General features: G+C 42.2%; 2 protein-coding genes across 5 annotated transcripts in view; one reads left to right on the forward strand and one right to left on the reverse strand.

Moving 5' to 3' along the window:
* The window catches only part of STK26 (serine/threonine kinase 26), a 54524-nt gene extending 49160 nt beyond the window's left edge, over positions 1–5364 (forward strand). Inside the window, exons 12-13 of one of the 2 annotated variants that reach the window (XR_004282480.1) lie at positions 829–1006; positions 5276–5364. Coding sequence is in view for 1 of the 2 variants with exons in the window: in XM_032330297.1 (XP_032186188.1) it covers positions 829–853 (25 nt within the window). In the remaining variant the exon portion in view is untranslated. Of the gene's footprint in view, positions 1–828; positions 2623–5275 lie in introns of those variants that run through there. The other variant, XM_032330297.1, reaches the window with a different exon arrangement.
* FRMD7 (FERM domain containing 7) overlaps positions 4388–22195 on the reverse strand; it is a 47552-nt gene continuing 29744 nt past the window's right edge. For 2 of the 3 annotated variants that reach the window (XM_032330294.1, XM_032330296.1), the window contains exons 5-12: positions 21036–21133; positions 13679–13793; positions 13122–13269; positions 10500–10595; positions 8965–9128; positions 7572–7640; positions 7387–7462; positions 4388–6308 (exon numbers count right to left, since the gene is read on the reverse strand). In XM_032330294.1, the coding sequence (XP_032186185.1) occupies positions 5226–6308; positions 7387–7462; positions 7572–7640; positions 8965–9128; positions 10500–10595; positions 13122–13269; positions 13679–13793; positions 21036–21133 (1849 nt within the window). In that variant the 3' untranslated portion in view covers positions 4388–5225. The remainder of the gene's footprint in view (positions 6309–7386; positions 7463–7571; positions 7641–8964; positions 9129–10499; positions 10596–13121; positions 13270–13678; positions 13794–21035; positions 21134–22195) is intronic. The other variant, XM_032330295.1, reaches the window with a different exon arrangement.

Genomic DNA, 22195 nt, shown 5'->3' on the forward strand with positions numbered 1-22195 from the left:
TTTCTCTGGGATGTTTATTTTACAATATGATTCAGTCATTTTGGCTCTTCTTCATTATTAAGTCCCTTCTTAATAGTTGTATGCATAAAACTATTTTATTTGTTGCTCATCTTAAACACGAGCTTTTGGAATTGTTATCTTTGGGTATTACAAGGTACTTTGCCCCCTGAAAGAAATGGCCTGCTTTGTCTTTTTTCTCCTTTGCCCGCTAGTTTGCCGGCTAGTAGGGGTACAGACAAAAGGTCATGGAGTGTATTTTTATTTGGGCCCTTATAAATACCATTTAGGAATGCTTTCATTCTTGCCAGTACCCTCATCATACTACTATTCATGCAGTTTGCAGTGCTGAAGTTCTTACGTTTAGCCCCCATAAGAAAAGTTAAGGGAAGGATTGTAGGTAGAGGAAGTCAGTACAGCCTACAGAAGGTTCTTATGATTGACTTTAGTTTCCACACTGTCTCAAATTGTTGGTTTAACTTTGTTCCCATTCAGTAAAGTTCATACATTTAATTTTTAAGTTCTCTTTTGAAACCAGACTTTTGTTTGCAAGCACAAACATGCATACACCTCCTTAGCTCCAACGGAGCCTGAACTCACAACCCTGAGATCAAGACCTGAGCTAGGATCAGGAGTCAGACGCTTAACCACCTGAGCCACCCAGGTGCCCCACAGAAGAGATTTTTGAACTTCTTTATATTTTAACTTCTACTTGATAAGATTCAGTAAAAGAATTAGTTTGCTGAATCAGTACCTTATTGCAGAGTTCATACAGATGAGAAATACAAATGTGTATTTGTATATAGGTTTAAGTTTTTCTTCATTTTATAGGTGTTCAGCAGATGAATCCCCCTAAGGAACTTCTTACTGGCTTCTATTTCATACGGACCCAGAGAAACCCACCAAAGCTACTTCAAGCTTAACAGTGCTTAACTCATGAGCTCCATGTGCCTTTTGGATCTTTGCAACATTGAAGATTTGGAAGAAGCTCTTCAACTATTTTGTGATGGTGTTTATCATTTTATATTTTAAAGAGATTATTTTGTAAGGAATAACTTTTAATACTATAGTTTCACCTGTATTCTACTAAATGTTGAGATACAGTTTTGCTTTTAGGTATCATTATTACTTAAGTTACTGGGATGAATACCTTTCATGTTTTGATCTTTAGTTAACTGTACACTCATGAAACGTACAGGTCTTTCAAAGTCATCCTAAATACCGAATGTTTGCAAGTCATCAAGCATCAAAACTCTTTAAAAAAAAACAAGCATATTCTAAAAATGACTTTTGGTGGGGAGGTAGAAACAAGTCATACTTTCTTAATTTTCTTTTATAAGCTCTTAGAAATGAAACCTGAAAAGTATTGACTCCCTTTACCAACTTGGGATGATTTTCTAGGCAGCTCAGTGATGATCGCATTTGAGAGCCCTGTGTTTGAAGCATGTCTAGGCAACATGTAGCAGCGGAGGTACCTCTTGGTGTGTAGTATTGACCTTCTCTTGCGGAAGAGGCGGTTAACCCTTATTTAACATGAATGGAGATTTCAAGCAGTGCTCATTAACCAAGGATGGGTTTTTGGCAGTCCTGGAGGAATCTGTCAGGCTTCATTTTTAAAGTCTTCAACTCATATCACATACTATATGCTTGGATTGGGGGAGCTTAAGTAAGAGCTGTTATTCGTGTGATTAAGTACCTGATCAACAGGTGTGAATATACCTTAGACACCAGCATATTTTCATTATGGTAGTGAAATGTCCTATAAACTATTTATACATTTTTGTTCTTCGTAATTATCCAGTACAAAAAGCATCATTTGTTCATTTTTGAAAGGGTATTTAAATAAGCATTTTCTAGTTCATGTGAAAATAACCATAGTACGGGATGACCTATGTCCGTAGAGAAGTTGTTAGACTGTACAGTTAATTTTCAGTTATATTTATGGTACTGTTACATGGGTAATAATACCTTTTTTTCTTTAAAGCCCAGTATATATATTACGCCTGCCTAAGTTCCAAACTGGGGCTATATTTCAGTAGTTGTAGAATTATTGATATTAATTAGTTTTGGTAGTTAACGTTTTGTTGTTTGAGTCTGCACAGTTTGGTTTTTGCACCGAAGTCATTTCTAAAAATCTGAATAATTGCCAAATATTAGAAGAAAGGTGTTCTTCAAGTAGAGAATACCGTTTTTACTCAAAGTGGCCATTACCTCTTCTCTTTCTGTAATAATTCAGACACTTGAGTAAGTCGTGGTCATGTCATATGCCAAGAAAGTTCTTTTCATTGGTGCCTATACTGTAACAATTACTTTTAATGCGTTGTATTTTGAAGTAATGGTTCAGTTGAAATTTTCACCTTCTATGTGACTGAAACACAGTTTCAGTTCGTAATCTATTAGAGGTCTAGAAGTAATTTTTCAACTTATATCATGGGTTAAATGAATATTTTTGTAAAAACAAAAGCAGTGAATTTATAAATGGATTATTTGAAACTTTACAATACAGCTGCATCATGGTTAGGAATCATATTGCTTATTCATTAGAGTTATTAGTCCTATAAACTGTGTCTAGGTGAAGCATACTCCAGTGTTGTGGGGGATTTAAAAATAAATATTTAAATTTCATGGCCCTCAGCGTCTGTTTTCTCCAGGTGGGGGTATGAGGCAGAATTTTTATTGTTTGACATTTTGTCTCCTCTGCCTTTTAATTTGTTGTTGGAACTTGGACACCAACATCTCCATTGAAAACTAGAAGGTATTCTTCACACTGAAGCACTGATGGTATTTACAGTGCATATCTGTCCCCCTGTCCTGACACAATTACTGGTAGAGTCGTCTTTCGCTCAAAAATGCCCTAGGTTGGACAGTACATTGTATGGTCACCCCAATTATAGTTTTATTAGGAAGTCATACACAGATTTGAACCCTGTAGTTCTCTGGGGAAAAGGAATTTCAGAGACTTCCAGAAATTGAGAGCTTAAAGGAATTTGAGTTTTTCCTAGGGAAAAAGTCAAGGATGAACTTACTGTAGCTCTGAGAATCTATAGGATTAGGGCGCCTGGGCGACTCAGTTGTTAAGCATCTGCCTTCAGCTCAGGTCATGGTCCCAGGGTCCTGGGATCAAGCCGCACATTGGGCTCCCTGCTTGGGCAGGAAGCCTGCTCCTCCCTCTCCTACTCCTCCTGCTTGTGTTCCCTTTCTTGCTGTGTCTCTCTTTGTCAAATAAATAAATAAGATCTTTCTTAAAAAAAAAAAAGAATCTATAGGATTAACATATAGGTGACTAGGCTTCAGTATATTCTTAAGTTTAAATCACTTTTTTATATTCATGTTACTGGGTAGGAGCAGGGAAGAAAGTGCTAGAGTGTGGGAAAGGGCTAGAGAGAGGTGTATTAAAAGGAATTTTTCTGGGACGCCTGAGTGGCTCAGTTGGTTAAGCGGCTGCCTTTGGCTCAGGTCATGATCCCCGCGTCCTGGGATCGAGTCCCACATCCGGCTCCTTGCTTGGCGGGGAGCCTGCTTCTCCCTCTGCCTCTGCCTGCCACTCTGTCTGCCTGTGCTCGCTCGCTCTCTCTCCCTCTCTCTCTCTCTGAAAAATAAATAAATAAAATCTTTTAAAAAAAAAAAAAAAGGAATTTTTCTGATACAAGGACTAGGAAAGTAATACCATGATGCAAGCTATATATACATTTATATATTGTTATATATAATATATATTTATATATTTATATATATATTTACATATATTTATATATTTATATATTATATATAACAATATATATTTCTAAATATTTATTTATATATTACATAAATGTATATTGAGCTTGCATATTGGCACCTGGGTGGCTCAGTTGGTTCAGTGTCTGCCTTCAGCTCAAGTCATGATCCCAGAATCCTGGGATCAAGCCCCACATCTCTGGGCTCCCAGCTCAGTGGGGCATCTGCTTCTCCCTGTCCCTCTGCCCTTCCCCCTCCACTCCTGCTCCCTCACTCATTCTCTCCCTCTCAAATAAATAAATAAAATGTTCTAAAAAATAGCTTGCTTCTATAATTGCATCGTTTCTTTGAAGTTAGTACCTACCATTATCTTGTAAATATGTTGTACTTAACATTAAAATCAATAAACAAAAGTGCTCAAATGGAATATTGGACCTTCCAGGGGGAATAGTAGGGAAATTTTGAATGGTTCAAGAATGAATCTTGGTTCATGAACTCAGTCTGGTTTTAGCACTATCCTTTTTCTCATCAACTACCCCAATTCTTCATCTTCTCCTTCCCTGACTCTACATTTTCACCTGTCTCCTTCCTTTTTCTTGTTCTCTAACTGTCCCTTCCCTTGATAATAGACCAGAACCAGCCATTTCTGAAATTGACTAAAACAAAATGAAGATCATACTTGCAATTTATTTTTTTAGTAAATGGATTTCCATCACTCTTTATTAAAATACCATTCATCTCATTTCCTTGCCTACGTACATGCAAGAGATGGCAAAACAATAAAGTCTTACAGGAGAAAGTAGAGAAACCAACATGTAAACTTTTATCTGTCACTACATATCATAGTTAAGAGTAGAGAAGTAGTAAGTCAGACGTCATAATATCTTCATTAGGCATCTATCTGGCTTTAGAAATTGACCGATTCATGAAATTCCAGGGTTTAGAATGCTTCCAAGTCCTAGATGCATCTGATGGGAGGTTCTATGCCACCATCTTGTTCTTGAGGTATAGGATGGCCATGTTCCCCCTTACATATGTTAAAAAAAAAATTGAAGTCTTTACCATAAAATAGGACCATTTTTACAGGAACCTTTAGTCACAGTATGGCTTAAAAACAAAATGGCCAACACAGTCACAATCTACCAAATCACTAAAAGACATCAGAGGCCAATGCTATGCCAACCCATACTGTCAACATCATACAATGTTGACAGTCACCGATGTCTCTATGGGGAAATGTATAATGCAGGTGACAAGTAGCCATCTCGCCCCACCACAGTGCTGGTGAGGAGAGGGTATGTTCTAGAGCCCCTTCAGAGGAAACTGAAGAGGGGAGCTTGAGGAATGAGGCAGCAGCTGGATCTTTTCCTGAGCTAGGTGCCCAAACATAGCAGATCCCCTCATTACCAATGAAGGGTAACTAAAAAAATGGTTTGTGCAGAAGGTTCCTTATTTTTTACCTAAGTTGACAACGTGGAACTGGCCCAGAAACGTTCACTGAGTTCATACCTTCAAGCTAAAAAGTAATTACATGGTTTTAACAAAGTCCTGTCTTCAGCAGTTGGCGTATTGAAAGAAACACCTTCATCCTCTTCATCAAGCTGTAGACTACCAGAAGACAAGCGGATTCTGGCCATGGGCGACCTGATTCCTTTGCCATACAAAGAGTAGTAGTCTGGTTTAAGAATTTCTGATTCCGAATCACTGGATTCACTAGCTATGTACCTTTCTGCTGCTCCCTGATCCATTAAAACTGTTGGAAACTCCTGCTCTGCAAACATATATGTAAAAAGGTCAGTTTTACGACTCAGAGTAGGACAAGGCCCTAAAGGTCTAAATTCAGACCCAAAAGGAAAACGCATCGTTTTCATGTCTGACTGGCTCTGGGATCGCTTGGGGGTTTGGTCTTGAATGCTGTATGCAAATGCATCTTCTAAATTTGGGTCTTCCGCTTCAAGATCTACATTGATGTTGCTCCTCCCACTAGTCCTGGCCATAGCTTCTTGGAGTTCTTGAAAGTCTTGCTGAAAGCTCTTCATTCTGACATTCCTTGGGCTTCTTTTGGCTGGCTTCATTGCAGTGGGCTCTAGACAGCTATCTGGCCTTTCCCTTTCCTCTGCCATGACTGGGGACCGTCTGGGCACCTGGGGTGGTCTGTCCACATAAAAAAAGACTTGGGGAGGCATAATATCAACCTGCTGACCCGTGCAAGGAATATAGGGCACATCTGTGTAAGTTAGCTGCCTTGCTGGGCTCACTTTGCTTGCAAGGCCAGAAGATGTGCTCATGTGCTTGTCAGCAAACTTACAGCTTGGTTGGAAGGAGCTCAGAGGACTCCTTTCCTCAAAGTAGTCTCTGGGATCCGGGTCAGTACTAAAGACGGGGTCTGTATAAATAAAAGGGAAAGAGGAACTGCTTTGGGACTGGTGTAACAGTGTGGGATCCGCCTCTGGTTTGGAACGCTCCAGCTCTGCTGCAAACGTCACCTCCACTGCGGAGTTCCTCCTCCTACCATCGAGCACCGGCTCCGACGCGTGCCCTCCATTCACATTTCTGTAATACCCACCGCCGTATGCGAGTCTCAGATCTTCCACCTTGAGAGAAAGGACACGTTGGTGAAAGAAGAGAAAAGCCATTTGCTTGGGGGTGGGGCAAGGATCTCAACTGGCCTTGAATTTCACGAAGGTATTTTCACAAGGTCATCTCAACTCCATGTTCTATTCCAAGTTGATGAATGTATACAGAAAGGGAAATACCTTGTATCCTATCCTAATCCTTGTGCTAAAGAAGACCCACGACAGTCTCCTTTCTCACTGCCATCCCACTCCTTGCCTCCTGAGTTCAACATGTACTTCCACTGGCATGGTACTTCAGGCAGAATGGTGTAGTAGCTCATTTATAAATGAGCCAGGGGTTCTGCTTTCCGGTTCTGGCACTGCCTTGGGACTTGAGGTGGATCTCCTGACCTTTCTGCTCTAGCTTCCTTCCTATTCTCTGTAAAATGCTGGGAAGAAGGGCTACAAATGGCATCAGAGGGTCACTGATAGACCCTCTGATGGCATTATACCTCCGTGATGCCTTTGAGATTAAAAACTGCCTACGATTTGAATGAAGACATGAGAGGTGGTGGGAACTATAATTTTTTTTTTTTTTTTTTTTAGGGAGAGCAAAAGAAAAATAATTAACATGGTTAATGCTTACAAAACTCAAATGAAGCCATCATCTCACGGTTCCAGAATAGCACTTTGTTCTTAAATTAAGTGACAAAATTACACGACAAGAGTACTTTAAAACGTTAACCCAAGACCTTCAAGCTTCCTCTAAGCCTTAAAATTTTTCATTAGGTAAAAAAAAAAAGAGCTTTTAGTTTAAAAAATTCAAAGCCATAGAAATTCACTTGGATCCGCATTTTATGTGACATTAGCAATACAAGTTGCAATTTAGAGATGTGCCAGATCCTTTCAGTCCATAAGGTGCACACCAGTGGTAATTTATTAAACGGTCTTCTATTGGCTGGAAAGATTGAGCTAACAGACCTCCTGAGGAGGCTAGCCTACTCAGAGTCACCTTTTCACACACCGGGAGGTTTCTGGCAGAATCAATTCTTAAAAGCATTTGACATGTAGATGCAGTACATTTATCTAAAGAAGAAGGGATTCTCAGAAACCTTACTTGTTTTGACACATCAGAGAGGAGGTCTGGTGAGGACCGGCACTGTCGCTCATGGTACTCAGATGGGTAATGTTTCCTGTAATCCACAAAAGGAAGGAATTGAAATGCTCTGCAGGCACACAGGGAATACACAGAAATCTCTACATTCGGCTTCAAATCAACATGAGAGAGAGAAAATCCCGTACCTCTCAAAGGGCAAGCTCGTCAACCTTCCTTTCTTTCCATATTCCAAAAGCTGCCGTTGGGTCCTTCCACTGTGATTAAGAATGAGATAGATATTTTATTGACACCACTCCTAAGCCAGTAGGCTACTAAAACTCCAAAGCTTCAATTACTATTGAAGTCAAGCGTCCCCATGAATGACATATGCCCTGAATGGCTGACCATCAATCACAATAATGACAACTACCCGCTTTTTCAACTATTAGGCCTAGAGCAACCTCAACTACTCAGAACCCAGAAGATTTTTAAAAGCTTCAGAACAGGACTATATCACAGTTAAAAATTCTGGCCTTGAAAACAAACCGACTTTCCTATAAAGGCCTTTTCCCTACCTGCAAATTTATATACAATTTCTAATAAGGCTATTTAGCTGGTTTTCCAATTCCTGACAAGGAAAACAGCTAACTAAATAGTAGAAGACGTTTGCAACAGCCAGACATACACCAGCAAAGAAAGCCAGCTGACGGCGGGGAGAAACACAAGAGCCAAAAAAGAAATCAGGAAAAATAATAAAACCCAACAAGTCTGAGCCATTTATCACTGAGGTACAGAGACTGACATGCCTCCCCTGCCCTGACCCGGTGGCCATCACTGGACCACAGCTGCCCACAGAGGATCATAAGTGATGTTTATAATAACTCTGATCGTTAAGAAAAGGGCAAAATATGCCCAGTATCATCTGTTTAAGAAGGTGGGGATTTGTAAAAACACATTTTGGAAAGATTCCATCAAAAAATACCTATGTTTTTGAGATCTCAATTCCTAGGAGGGCTTTCACTGTTTGAAAATCCCCTATGGGAAACATTCAGTTAAGAGGGTTTTGTTTTGTTTTGTTTTGTTTTGTTTTGTTTTAAATCTTAGCTAAGAGTTTTGAAGGCTTCTTCCAAAGAATTCCTAGGCTGGTGCATTCGTGTAAAAATGAGATCTTATTTTGACCTTGCTTCCATTCCTCCAAAGTGTCACCTGCACCAAGGAGCCTCTGCCACCGTATAGCTCGGAGTTCGGCCTCCCTGAGCTCCTCCAAGACTGTCTCCCCACCTTTCTTGCCCAACCATCACCAAACAGATACCTTGCACGTAAGTTGCGATATAAGGAAAACTATAGGTTCATTAAATACATATTCTTAAACAGCATAAGTCCCCCCCCATCTTTGCCAATATTCTGATCTAGCCCCTAGACTAGGGTGCTTCCCTTCTCTGGCCTCCCCCTTAGGAAATATGGACCTCAGGTGTGACACAGAGAAGGAGCAGTAAAGGGGATTCTTTATTGCTTCTAGAATTTAATGCCTCCCACTGCCTTCCACGCTACTGAAAAGAAGTTGTGTGTCCTGTTTGCTTATGTGCAATATTTCATTACCTATAGCGGAAACTGGAACCCTTGCTGCACAGTAGGGTTTTGGGCTTGGATTTGGGCTCTTCGGAAAGTCTGAAGAAAGCATGGTACTCCACACAGGTCTTCCAGAAAGCCTTACAGGCATCTCGACTGGCCATGGTGAACTCCAAGGTGTCCTTGCACAACACCTGTGTAAACCAGTTTCCATCAAGCCAAACATCCTTCAAGACTATCAAAGAACTTCGATTCCTAATGTTTTCCAAACGATTGGTTCAGGGGCCCATGCAGCTTCTGATTTCCCACCTGGCTCCCTACAGTCTTCACACCTACTAAAACCAAACAATTGGCAACCTTCCGAGGAACAGACATGGCCAATGCTCAAAAACAGAGCCTTCTCTGAGAAGCCAATCTTGCTCTGGAGCCCCCACACCTCAAACGCGTTTTTACCCCCTCTTCTCTGCCAGGAACATTTTTATGAAGTTGTAAATTAGGTTAAAATGAACATCAAAGGACATCCTTTCAAGGTGACAAGAAGTTATAAATGACCAACAGGAAAGAGGGGGAGGAGGCGATTTCCTTACAGATGGTAGGCTTTATAGGATGATTACATGTATAGCAGTCTTTCCAACATACCAGCTAGAAGCACTTCGCCCTCCCTGTGCTGCCTTGTTCTGTGATGCTCTGTGTTGCTCATTTAGCATGTCTTCATCTGCTCCAGGGGAGCTTAGCCTTTCAGACCTAAAGGTTAAGTTTTCCCCATACCCCAACCCACTTTATGACCCCCATTTGCGCATGTGTGCATGCAGCCCTGTTTTCTGCTGATTCCCCCTTTCCCTCATTCCTTTCCAGGTTCCCACATGCAGCCCTGGGACACTCCCTGAGTTTTACACTGGAGACAGTCTCCTGAACTGCTCAAATGAACACTTTTGTGTGAGACTAAGATCCAGAGAATGAAGGCCATACTACAGCATCTTCTGGAAGTCAAAAAATGAGCTGATACACATGTTCATTTCCTTTAGAGTCACAAAGCATCCTTTCTAGCACCTTTGTCTTACCCTGTACAATCCAGCCTTGATCAATAAGAGCTGCTTTTGCCTAATCTATACCCCACCCCCTCATACCGCATCCTGCTTTGGCAAATAAGTGTTCAATTATTTGGCACGTACTCAGTGTTCAGTTGTTTTTGTTTAAGGAAAGGAGACGAAAATATAAAATGGGGCAGATAACAGCAATTAAACATGTCCGTAGTCCTAGATCTGGTCACTTGAATTTGACTTATCAAATCCCTGGGGGGAAAAACATGGTTTTTAAAGAGACTTGGCTTTCATTTCAGCCACCCCATTTTCCGACTTAGTTTACTCATTCTGAACTGCCGATAGGATTTCTTGGTGTTTTGCCTCAGGTAAAAATATGACTAATGCTCCGGTTTATTTATGTAGAGGCAAAAAAGGGAGTACCTCACCCCTCAGCTTTCACCACTCACATTCAGACCATTTGCTGAAACAACCAAGAAATCCCAAGTGAACAGAAAGTAAAAGAATTTATTAGAAACTACTTACCAAGATGTTGGCATGAAGTTTGATGAGAAAATGCTTTCTCTTAAAACTCAACTTGCGAATTTTAGCCCAGTTGAAAGTATTGATCTTGGTATTGCCCTGTAATGACACGCATGGCAGATTTCAAGGTGAATGTCAGCACAAGCTGGTTTGGAAAACAATGAGAACCTCGTAGAAAACGTACTTCATGCATGGGACCATCGTGCCTCTTGCACGGGATGATCCTATTGTACTAGGTAGGAGCTGTGGGCAAAGAAGGTATTCCAGGGGGACATAAGGCTGTTCTGAAATGCAAGCAAGAAGGGGTTCACGTGGGAAAGTTCTCTAGCCAGGATAGGGAGACCACGGGAGGAAGGGATGACTACAGTCAGTTCTCTAACTGCACCCCCTTCCTATGTTTCCAGATTCAACTGCCACCGCATTTACTCGAATACGTTCCAGAACTTCTCACTGCAGGCATCATCAAGTCTAAACACGTTTGGCTGGGGTGTCCTGCCTCAGCTGTACTGAACATCCAGCCTTCTATCCCACTGATCCTAGAAAAACACCCTTCCATCCAACTCTGTGCCTTCCCACCCAGAGGGTTCGTCATTCTCCTTACCCAGAATTGCCTTCTCCATAGTCAAGCTGTCTTGCCAGTGTGCCAGCACCCCCTTCTAAAATATTCTGTGTAACTATCCATTTCTAACCGCTCTGAACGCCTTGGGCTCTTCTGGTCTGCTCAAACCATTTAGCTCTTTTGGGTGGTTGGTTGGTTGGTTGGCCGGTTGGTCAGTTGCTTGATGTTTGTTTGTTTAAATGGTCCAAAAATCAAAGGTATACAAAAAATATACACATCGAGAAGTCTCGCTCCCACCACCATCATTCCTGTATCTGTCCCTCTGTACCCATCTGTCCATTCTCTATGGATAACCACATTTATTAGTTTGTTAGGTATGCTTGTTGTGCAGCTTCATGTGTGTAGGATAGATTAGCTTTGGATTACTTATGACTGATTACTGATATTGATCACTATTACTCTGGTCTCTCCAAACTGTGAGAATCTTAATGACCTGAGCCATAGGTCATGCTTAATGTTAGTTTGTTGACTGTGCCATCCTTCACCCTTCTCGGGGCCTTTGTCTTTGTGCCCTTTGTCTGGAATCCGCACCCCGCCCCCAGCCCCAGCCAACCCTATCTCTTTGATCTGGACAACTTCCTTGGGTCTTGGCTTAAATTTTTTTTAAGTTTATTTACTTATTTTTAGTAGTCTCTCCACCCAACATGAGGCTTGAACTCATGACCCCAAGATCAAGAGTCATAAGCTCTTCCAGCTGAGCCAGCCAGGTGCCCCCTTAGCTCAAATGTTAAACCCTTTTCACATGCGTTACCTTAGCACCCCATACTTCTTCGAAAACAAATACATGGCATTTGCTTAAAATTACTTGCTTCATTGTCTGTCTTCCCCCTATTAGATTGCAAGGTCCGTGGGGCGCCTGCGTGGCTCAGCCAGAAATCTTGATTTCGGCTCAGGTCACGATCTCAGGGTGCTGGGATTGAGCCCCATGTTGGGTTCTGCACTCAGCAGGGAGTCTGCTTGAGGATTCTCTCTTCTGCCCCTCCCCCTGCTTACATTCTCTCTCTCTCTCTCAAGTAAATACATCAAGACATCTTTTAAGAAAAGAAAGACTTTGTCAGCATCCCTCCTGTTTACCTCCGCAGCTCTAGTATCCAGCACTGGCTAGCTATACAGTAACTACACCGACAGAAGGATGAATGAATGAAGGAATAGTTGCCGCCAGACTCTGTAAATATACTCAAGCCCATTGAACGGAACAATTAAACCAGATGAATTGTAGATTATGCAAATTATATCTCAATAAAGCTGTTTTTTTTTTTTTTTTTTAAGAATAATGCAATACCGAACACATACAAAGTACTCGGTACACAAGTATTCTTAGACTGCATTTGGGGTAGGACAAAATAGACTGGCTACTTTATTCCACACTGTCCACAGAAGTGCTCAGGCTGGAAGAGCTCCCGACTAACATGACGGCCTCCCCTTCCCATTTTCTCCCACATAGTAGGAAACGGCAAGGACTAATGGGGGGCAGTTAGAGTAGAATGGGCCAAATTCCTTCCTGGGGGAACACTTATTCCTGTGACCCATTGGGTCTTTTGCCCACCTGTGTGACTCTTGTGCTGCAAAATTTACAACCCGAAATAGGAGAAGGCCAAGAAACTTCTAGCCGAGTCTGCACCTGACCTGTTTGGGACTTTCTTCGGAGCTCTCATTGGGTCTCTTTGGGTTGTTTCTGGTGGATCTGGACAAGGTGGGGGTACTTAGTGTCACAGCCAAAGCTTTTAGGATGCCAAAATCCATATTCATATGTAGGGTCTAAGAGTTCCAAAGGGCCTCTTGACTTTCTCCGCCACGCCGGCCCGATCCAGTGATCCTCAGAGTCAAATCAGTCCGTCAGAGACCACAAATGGAGGCAAAGCCCAGGCAGGCAAGAATCTGGACACGGGACACTCATAAGCATCCCCTCCCTTCCTGGCTGGTGGTAGGACTGAGGGGCAAGGTCACCCAAGTTGGAATCAAGATAACCCCCAAAGCCGCAGGACTTGGAATGAAATGGTTGTTACCCGTAACACCAGTACTCCCATGTGAGCAACCGCCAGGTGGATCTGCGTGCCTTCGCCGTCGCTGGCAGGGTGAGGCCTGATGCCGTACATATCCAGCTTCCTCGCTACATCCAGTAGCAGGATGTCAGATTCCGCGGGGCTCCTGCCACTGCAAAGGGAAAGAATTTATGAGCTTAATAAATGAAGCAAGAATGCCACCTCCTCCCTAAGGGATCCTGGAGGAGTTCAGTGTTTTCTTGAGCCCGGAGCTTCTCTGACTTAAGGACTTCCTTTTTTTTTTTTTTTTTTTTAAGACTTCATTTATCCACTTGACAGACAGAGATCACAAGTAGGCAGAGAGGCAGGCAGAGAGAGAGTGAGAGAGGGAAGCAGGCTCCCTGCCGAGCAGAGAGCCCGATGTGGGACTCGATCCCAGGACCCTGAGATCATGACCTGAGCCGAAGGCAGAGGCTTAACCCACTGAGCCACCCAGGCACCCCAAGGACTTGCTTTTAAGAGGCTGACCCCAGCTGTCCCATTCCCTGCTGGTAGAAGTGGGTACTGGTTGAAGGACTCACACGTGCTTCTGATGAAAGTGCACAATCTTGCTCTCTAAACAGTCCTGGTTCGGTAAGTAGCGGGTTTGTGCCAGGTGTTTCTTGTCTGTTTCTTCATGAAAGTCTCCCAGTTCTGCTGCATGATGGAGAAGTGACATTTTTCACATTAGCATTGGGGGGTTTAGCAACAGAGCACTCAGCAGACCCTCCAACCACCCCAACAGCCTTTTCTTTGCAGCCAGTGCAGCCCTAGGCCCCCCTACTCCATGCTTTATATGTATTTATGTTTTAGGATGGGGGGGAATTAACTGGGTCTTTTTCCTTTTTTTAAAGATTTTATTTATTTATTTATTTATTTACTTACTTACTTACTTATTTACTTACTTATTTGACAGAGAGAGAAAGAGAAACAGACGGATAAGCAGGGGGAATGGAAGACGAAGAGGCAGGCTTCCCTCTGAGCTGGGAGCCCGACGCAGGGCTTGAGTCCCAGGACCCCGGGATCATGACCTGAGCTGAAGGCAGACACTTAACAACTGAGCCACCCAGGTGCCCCATAACTGGGTCTTTTTCAAATCAGAAGCAGTGGGTTGCCATGAAGTGTCAGTATAGTAAATCATAGGCACAGTGTGTCTTAAAGGCTCCAGGATCACAGATGAATATTTCTTTGGTTCCTTCTTCCACACTCTGTTTCTGGTCTTTTTCTTCTCACCAGTGCCTATTATGGGTTGAACTGGGTGCCCCCACCCCCTGCCCACAACGGAAGTGGAAGTCCTAAACCCCATAGCTCAGAACGTGACTATATTCAGAGATAGGGCCTATAAAGAAAGGATTAAGTTAAAATGAGTCAGTAGGGTGGGCCCTAAGTGAGTTGGACCTGGTGTCCTTAGAAGAAGAGCAAACTTGACCCTGCAGAGAGAAACCAGGAACCTGGTACCTGGAGGAAAGGGCGGGTGAGGATGCGTCCAGACATTTCTGTTGTTTAAGCCACCTGGTTCCTGGTGTTTTATTATAGCAACCCTAGCAAACTCACACGGGCTCCTAATCTCACTCTACCCCGATTGTGCATTAACAGAAAAGGAGACTATGAATCCCAAGTACAAATGCAAGCCAGCCACAGCCTTTCATCACTGTGGACGAAACGAGTAAAACCGCAGCTATCCAGAATGCCCAGTAAATGAATCATTTTGGAAATCATTCTGGCTTTCCCAAATCACTGGCAGCTTATCCCTGATCATAATCTACTCATTTCTAGATGTCTCTAGCTTATTGTTATAAACACCTGTCACAGCACAATGCCTACAAAGGTGATTGAGGTATACAGGATTATCTGTTCCTATAGTTAATGGCTTCAAAATCTTTCAATTTTTGAATTACTGGGTCTTCCTTATAATTTTTATGCCTTTTCCCTCTCTGTCAGATTGGTATGAATCACTTCTTGGTTACTGACTTCTCCCGAAAAGGTTTCCACACTTGGTCATAATTAGGATTCCTAACCAAGATATAGATATCCAAAGCAATTGGCATTTCATGAATTGTAAGAGTAAATACATTCTCCATGGAATCCTGTGACTAAAATATATGGATATGGGACACTGATTTTGAGGGCTGGAAACTTACTTCCTCTTTTCTCTTTTTTTCTATTACATTTCTTTAAAAGAAATCCTCATAAACAAGTTCTTTTTAAAAAGGCCAAATCAGTGGCTTTTTAATTTATTTTTTGCCAAAATTGATAAATGTACAAATCTCATTAAAACACAATCAGGCCCATATGATTTCACTGATTCATTCTATCAAATATTCAAAGAAGATATGAAGACCAATTCTTCACAAACTCTCCCCCAAAATAGAAAAAATACTTACTAATTCATTCTATGAGGGCTGTATTACTCTGATACCCAAACCAGACAAAGTCATCATAAGGAAACGACGGATCAATATACCTCATGAATACAGAGGCAAAAATCCTCAACAAAATACTAGTAAACATTTGATTCTTGATTTCAGCTCCGGTCAAGATTTCAGCGTTGTGGGATCAAGCCCAGTATCCAACTCCATGCTGGACCCGGAGCCTGTTTAAGATTCTGCCTTTCCCTCTCCCTCTCTCTGCCCCTCACCCATGCTCCTGCTCTCTTTCTTTCTCTTGCTCTTTCAAGAAAAAGATAACAATAAAAAATTTTTTAAAATCCAAGAAACACAGAATAGAAGGGAACTTCTTCAAACTGATAAAGGTTATCTATGAAAAACCTACAGCTAACATCATAATCCTACTAAATGGTGAGAAACCGAATGCTTTCTCTTATGACCAGAAATAAGACAAAAACATCTGTTCTTGCCACTTCTATCCACCATTGTACTGGTGGTTCTAGTCAATCCAATTAATAAGCAAGAAAAAATATCAATAATTTGCACTGAAAAGGAAGAGATAAATCTGTCTTTACTTGCAGTCAACACGGTCATGTGTGTGGAAAATTCTGGGGAATCCACAAAAAACTTCTAGAATATAGGAGTTCATCAAGTTAGCAAAATAGATCAATATACAAAAAGGACTTGTATGTGCATACACTAGCAATGAACAATCCAAAAATGAAACTAAAAAATTTCCATTTCCAGTAGCATCTAAAAAATAAAGTGCTCAGGAATAAATTTAATAAAAAGATGTATAAGGCTTGTATACTGATGATTACAAAACATTTTTAAATTTTTAACAGATTGTATAAATGGAGAGACATTTCGGGTTCATGCATTATAAGACTCAATATAATTAAGGTGGTAATTCTACCAAAATTGATCTATAAATTCAATGCAATTCCCACCACATTTTTTAATAGAAATTGATAGATGATCTTAATTGATAGATTAATTGATAGAAATTGATAGATAATCTTAACATGGAAACACATGGATGCAAAATAACCAGAACGATTTTGAAAAAGAAGAACAAGTTGGAAGATATACACTTCCCTATTTCAAAACTCAATCCAAAGCTACAATAAATAAGACAGTATAATAATGGCATAAGGACATATAGATCAATGGAATATTGTTAGGAATCCAGAAATAAACCCTTACATTAATGGTCAATTGGTTTTTTATAAAGACACCAAGACAATTTAATGGGAGAAATGATAGTCTTTTCAACAAATGGGGGAAAATGGACAACCACACGAAAAAAAGAAGTTGGATCCCTACTTCACAACATACACCATACAAGCAGACAAAGAAAATAAAATAAAATAACTCAAAACATTATATAACTAGATCTAAGAGGTAAACCTGCAAAGGCTCTAGAAGAAAACAGGAAAATCTTTGTGACCTTAGGTTAGGCAAAGAGTTTTTAGGTACACTAAAAGCACGATCCACTAAAACACATTGAGAAATGGGAATTCTGGCAAAATTAAAATCTGTTCCACTCCAAAACCCAGGATTAAGAAACGGAAAGTTAGGTCACCAAGCTGGGGTAAAAATTTTTCAAATTACATATTTCACAAATGATTTTTAATCAGAATATATAAAAATCTGGGGCCCCTGGCTGGCTCAGTTGGGAAAGCATGCAACTCTTGATCTCAGGGTCATGAGTCTGGGCCCCACATAGAGATTATTTACAAAAATAAGTAAACTTAAAACAGAGTATATAAAAATCTCTCAAAATTCAATAAGAGGACAACAATCCATTTTAAAATGGGCAGAAGATCTGAAAGGCATTTTGCCAACAAAAAGGGACTGTTCATAAACAGATGAGAAGGTGCTCCACATCGTTACTCACTAGGAAAATGCAAAGTGTAATTGCAGTGAGATAGCTCTTCATATCCACTAGAATGGCCACAACCAAATAAACACCACACACACACACACACTCCAAAACTCAGATAATACCAACTACTGGTGAAGATGTGGGATGTTAGAAATGTGATACATTTCTGGTTTTACTGTTAGAATTTGGAAAACAGTTTGGTAGTTTCTTACCATTTTTAACATAAATTTACCTTAAGATGAGGCAATTACCCTCCTGGGAATCTATTCAAAAGATATGAGAACGTGCCCAAACAAAGACTTGCACATGAATGTCTATATCATTATTCATATTAGCTAAGCTGGAAACAATCCAAATGTCCACAGCCAAGTACAGAGATAAACAATATGTGGTATGTCCATAAAATGGAATACGACTCAGCAAAAGAAAGGAAGAAATAGCTGTGATTCATGGTGTAACATACATGAATTTCAAAAATATTATACTGAGTGGAACAAAGCCACATAGATGCAGAAGACCACATATTCTATCATTCTGAGTGAAATGTCTAGAAAGGGCAAATCTATAGAAACAGAAAGTAAATTAGTGGTTACTGGGGCTGAGTGTGGAAACAAGGAGTCACTGCAGATGAGCAGGAAAGGTCTCTCAGCGTGATGGGAGAGTTCTAAAACTGGACTATGGCCATGGTTGCACAGCTTTGTAAATTTATTAAAAACTGTTTAGTTGTAGCCTTTAAAAGGGTGAATTTTATGATAAGTAAATTATACTTCAATAGAGCTGTTTTTAAAAATAAATTAGAGGGGGTGCCCGAGTGGCACAGTCAGTTGAGTGTCCAACTTTTGATTTTGGCCTAGGTCATGAACTCAGGGTCCTGAAATCAAGCTCCCCACTGAGTGGGGAGTCTGCTTCTCCTTCTTCCTCTGCCCCTCCCCCCACTCATGCTCTCCTGCTCTCTCTCTCAATTAAATAAGTAAAATCTTTAAAAAATAAATTACACACACACACATACACACACACACACACACACATCTAACCCTACTGTTTATTAAGCACATGACCCTGACCCTATGTTGACCCTTGGAAAACACAAGAACACATAAGACTGCTAGTTTTTCACTCCATGCAAGACTATGACAATCTAGGAAGAGACCTATGAAACTCACATGAGTAAATATCAGCAGTACAAGAAGGTAGCAAATGTTATGAGCATATTCACTGTTACCACGCTGGCCCAAAGTACCATCATCTCTCTCTACTGCTACAGCCTCTTCTCTGGTCTCCCTACTTCCACCATTCCAGAATAAGGTTTTCACCTCGGCAGCCAACAAGTTCCCGTTAAAACCTAATTCCAATAATCTCATTCCTCTGCTTAACATGCATCAATGGTTTCCCATCTCACGTAATGTTCTAGTTCTTTAGTAGGTTTTTAAGGCCCTCCATGATTACTTTCCCCCCAGCTCCAGCCAGCCACAAAGTCTGCTTAAATGTTTCTGAACACTCCTGGCACATTCTCACCTCGGGCCCTTTGCACAGGATGTTATCCCCGCCTGGAACAACCTTCCAGCAGATTTCTGTAAAGCTTGCCCTCTCACCTCCTCCAAATCTTTGTTCACCTGTCATGTTCACAGTGAAGCCTACCCTGACTACTCTATTGAAAAATTGAGTATCCACTCCCTGGATTCCCCATCTTCCTCCCATATGTGATTTTTCCCCGATGCACTTACAACTTTCTAACATACATGCTATATTTCCTCATTTAGGTTGTCTGATTGTCCTCCACTGCCAAAAGGTGAGCTCCATGAGAGCAAGTCTTTGTGTTTGTCCAGCTCACTGCCCGGTTCCCCGTGCCTATAACAGCACCTGCCATGTGGTAGGCACTCAATAAGTTTTTGTTGAATGAATGACAAAGAAGTTACTAAGAGCGTTCGTAAAAGGGATGTGTAAGAGAGACTTAGGCAGATGAGGTCAGCATGTGGAGATTCTGGAGCGCCTAGGATGTAAATATCAGATGAATGACTAAATGGGCAAAAGAACGAGCCACCTGCTGATGTTCTGCACACTGCCCTAGCTTCCAGTGACTTGCCCTGGGAGGATTGGGACTCACTGAAACTTCAGATTTTTCCCTATGGAAAGAACTTGTATTGACAAAGTATTCTCTAGAAAAGCAAAAGTCCTCAATGCTATGCCTCAAATGGCCACTAGGGAATGCCCAAATCCATAATGCTCAGCTATTAAAATTGAAATCGGGCTCCCCCACAGCCATGAGAGGCTGTGGGGGAGCCCCAGTCATTAACAGGCTGATAATGAAAAAGGAGAAGTCTTCCAACATTGTTTTGTCTATGCGCCTTACCCCGCACCCCACCCCACCAGCAGAGCATTCAAAGCCCACCCATACAACGTGTAGTTCTCTGTTACTTCCCCTAAACAGACCCCTATGCTTGACCTATACCTGAGCTATGTCTCTGCCTATCAATACCTATGTGCTCCTTTAAGGTCCAGCACAAAAGCCACCTCCTCCAGAAGCCTTTCCTGATTACTATCGTTCTCACTGCCCACTGCATTCCTGATACCCTGGGGCTGTGGTCACCTATCCCAGGCAGGCATCCCTGAGATAAACAGCGATTTAGACAATGTCTCTCTCCAAGCACTTCATCCTGGTGCTCCCAGTGAAATCAGAAATCGACCAGCTCTGGCTTGTCAGAATGGTCAGGGACAGAGGTCAACACCGAACTTGTAAAACAAGCCAAAAAAATGATGTTATGATTCCGCAAAAGTGGTAAAGAACAGCCTGTTCTTGGAAGGCCTCTCTAGAAAAGGGAGAGAGTCCACTGGCCATAGGAGATGAAATACTGTCTCCAGCCGCCTCGACCCCGCTGTTAGGGGCGCAGGAGAAGACTGGCTTGCCTTGCTTTACCCCCTCCCAAGCAGGCCCCCGCGGTTCCCCCGGTCTCCTTCTCCCTGCCTTCATTATTCAGCCTAGTCCAGCTACTTGGCTGCCAGCAAATGGGGGACCCTAGTAGACCCCTGGGGCCTTTTTCCCTTTTAGCCTCTTTTACTTGCTGTACTCTGTGCTTGGTTCCCCAGACTCAGGATAAAGAGCAATGCAGAAATCCCATCAAACATGATGGTGTGCTACAGAAAGCACATACCAGAAATGTATCCCGGGGCAAGCAGAGGAGGTGGAGCTTGCCTGGCAAAATCCATGCCTGGACAGATGAGTCCAGCCCAGCTCCTGGACAGCAAGCCCCCGGTGGGGGTGGGGGGTGGGGGTTGGTGAGGGTGGAGGTTCCACCATGATGGAAGAAAACCCGCATTGGCTTTTAATCTACATAACCACTCTATGAGAAGAACCTCTTGTCACTATTGTAAAGACTAGGAAACTGAGGCACAGACAGGTGAGGGGACTTCACCCACGCCTACAACAGCTAGAACATAGCAGGGACTGGATCTGGAATCCAAAGCTGAGTGGCTATAATGACCAGCCTCTTTGTACTGGTCCATGCGGATTCCAGACACTTTATGCAGGCTTTCTCTCCTCTGTAAGTCCTACCACAGGATGGGCACAGGGAGGGTGCTCGGCTCCCTTGCTTGGCTCTCGCCCCGAAGCCGCCGTCTGCTACTTACACTGTAGGATGTGAGATACCATCAACGCAGTACAGTTCTCACTGCATGGAAGCCTTCCTAGAGCCAAATCCTTCTTTATCTGAAGAGTAAAAAGATACCTGAAAAGAAGTTGGGGGGAAAAACTCTTGAGAAAGAAACAGGAACAAGAGAGAATTATTTCCTTTCTCCCCGATCCAAGATGTTTCAAGAAAGAAACGGCGACCCCAGGACAGTGAGATGCCTTTTTGGGAGGGTGACTAAGGCAGAGGTCTGGTGCAGCATTTTGGCAGGCCTCCCTCACCCCGGGTAAATCCTCCCGCCAGCCTGGGGGAGTTGGCCAATCATCCTCTCGTGGTTTCTGCCACGGAGCAAAGCCACAGACCCAGGCCGAGAGAAACGGAGATTCAGCAATACAAAGCTGGCTCGGGCCGCTCTGTTTAGCAAATGCTTATCAAGCCCTCTCTATCAAACAGCTTAGGTTGGTGGGGCAGGATCGATCAGACCCATTTTACAATCATAGAAGGGCAGAGGTGAAGGGATTTTAAGCAAGGTGATTTTGCCCAAAGATAGCAAAATTGCGGCCAGATATCAGGTCACCCACTGAGTTGAGGCCTCCTCCTACCCAAAAGATTGTGTTGTGGAAATCAAGGACGTGAGGCGGGGCTTCACCTGTACCACTTTCTCTGTATCCTCAGAGCCCGGCCCAGCACTTGCCATGGGGCAGGTAGGAAATGCCAATGTTCTGAATGGAATGAAGCCACACTGCCCTTTCGCTCACCGAAGGCTCGTCAGGGACCCAGCAAGTACGGGTAGGTATCCAGCATTCATGAGTATCAAAACTGTGGGCATTTCCCAATATAAGATGAGCCTTTCTAAATAACATTTTTATCTGCACTTTTTAATTTAAATCAATTAAGCCTTGAAAACAATGTGGTAAATCAAAATTAATTGCAGGTGATAGGAAAACAGGCAAAATTAGTAGGTGATTATTCAATTTTAAACACACTCATCATTATAATCCTTCAAATTATGAGCTCCCCTAATGGGCTAGAAATGACTCAATTAGAAAATTTATATTTGCAGACCACTCTCAGAAACTCACAGATTGGCCCCAAACGAGGCATCCTTGTGAAGTCAGCTATGGTTAAGTATCTTCAACGGACCACCGAGGAAAAAATAAA

The sequence above is a fragment of the Mustela erminea genome, chromosome X (genome assembly GCF_009829155.1).
Source record: "Mustela erminea isolate mMusErm1 chromosome X, mMusErm1.Pri, whole genome shotgun sequence".
NCBI lineage: Eukaryota > Metazoa > Chordata > Mammalia > Carnivora > Mustelidae > Mustela > Mustela erminea.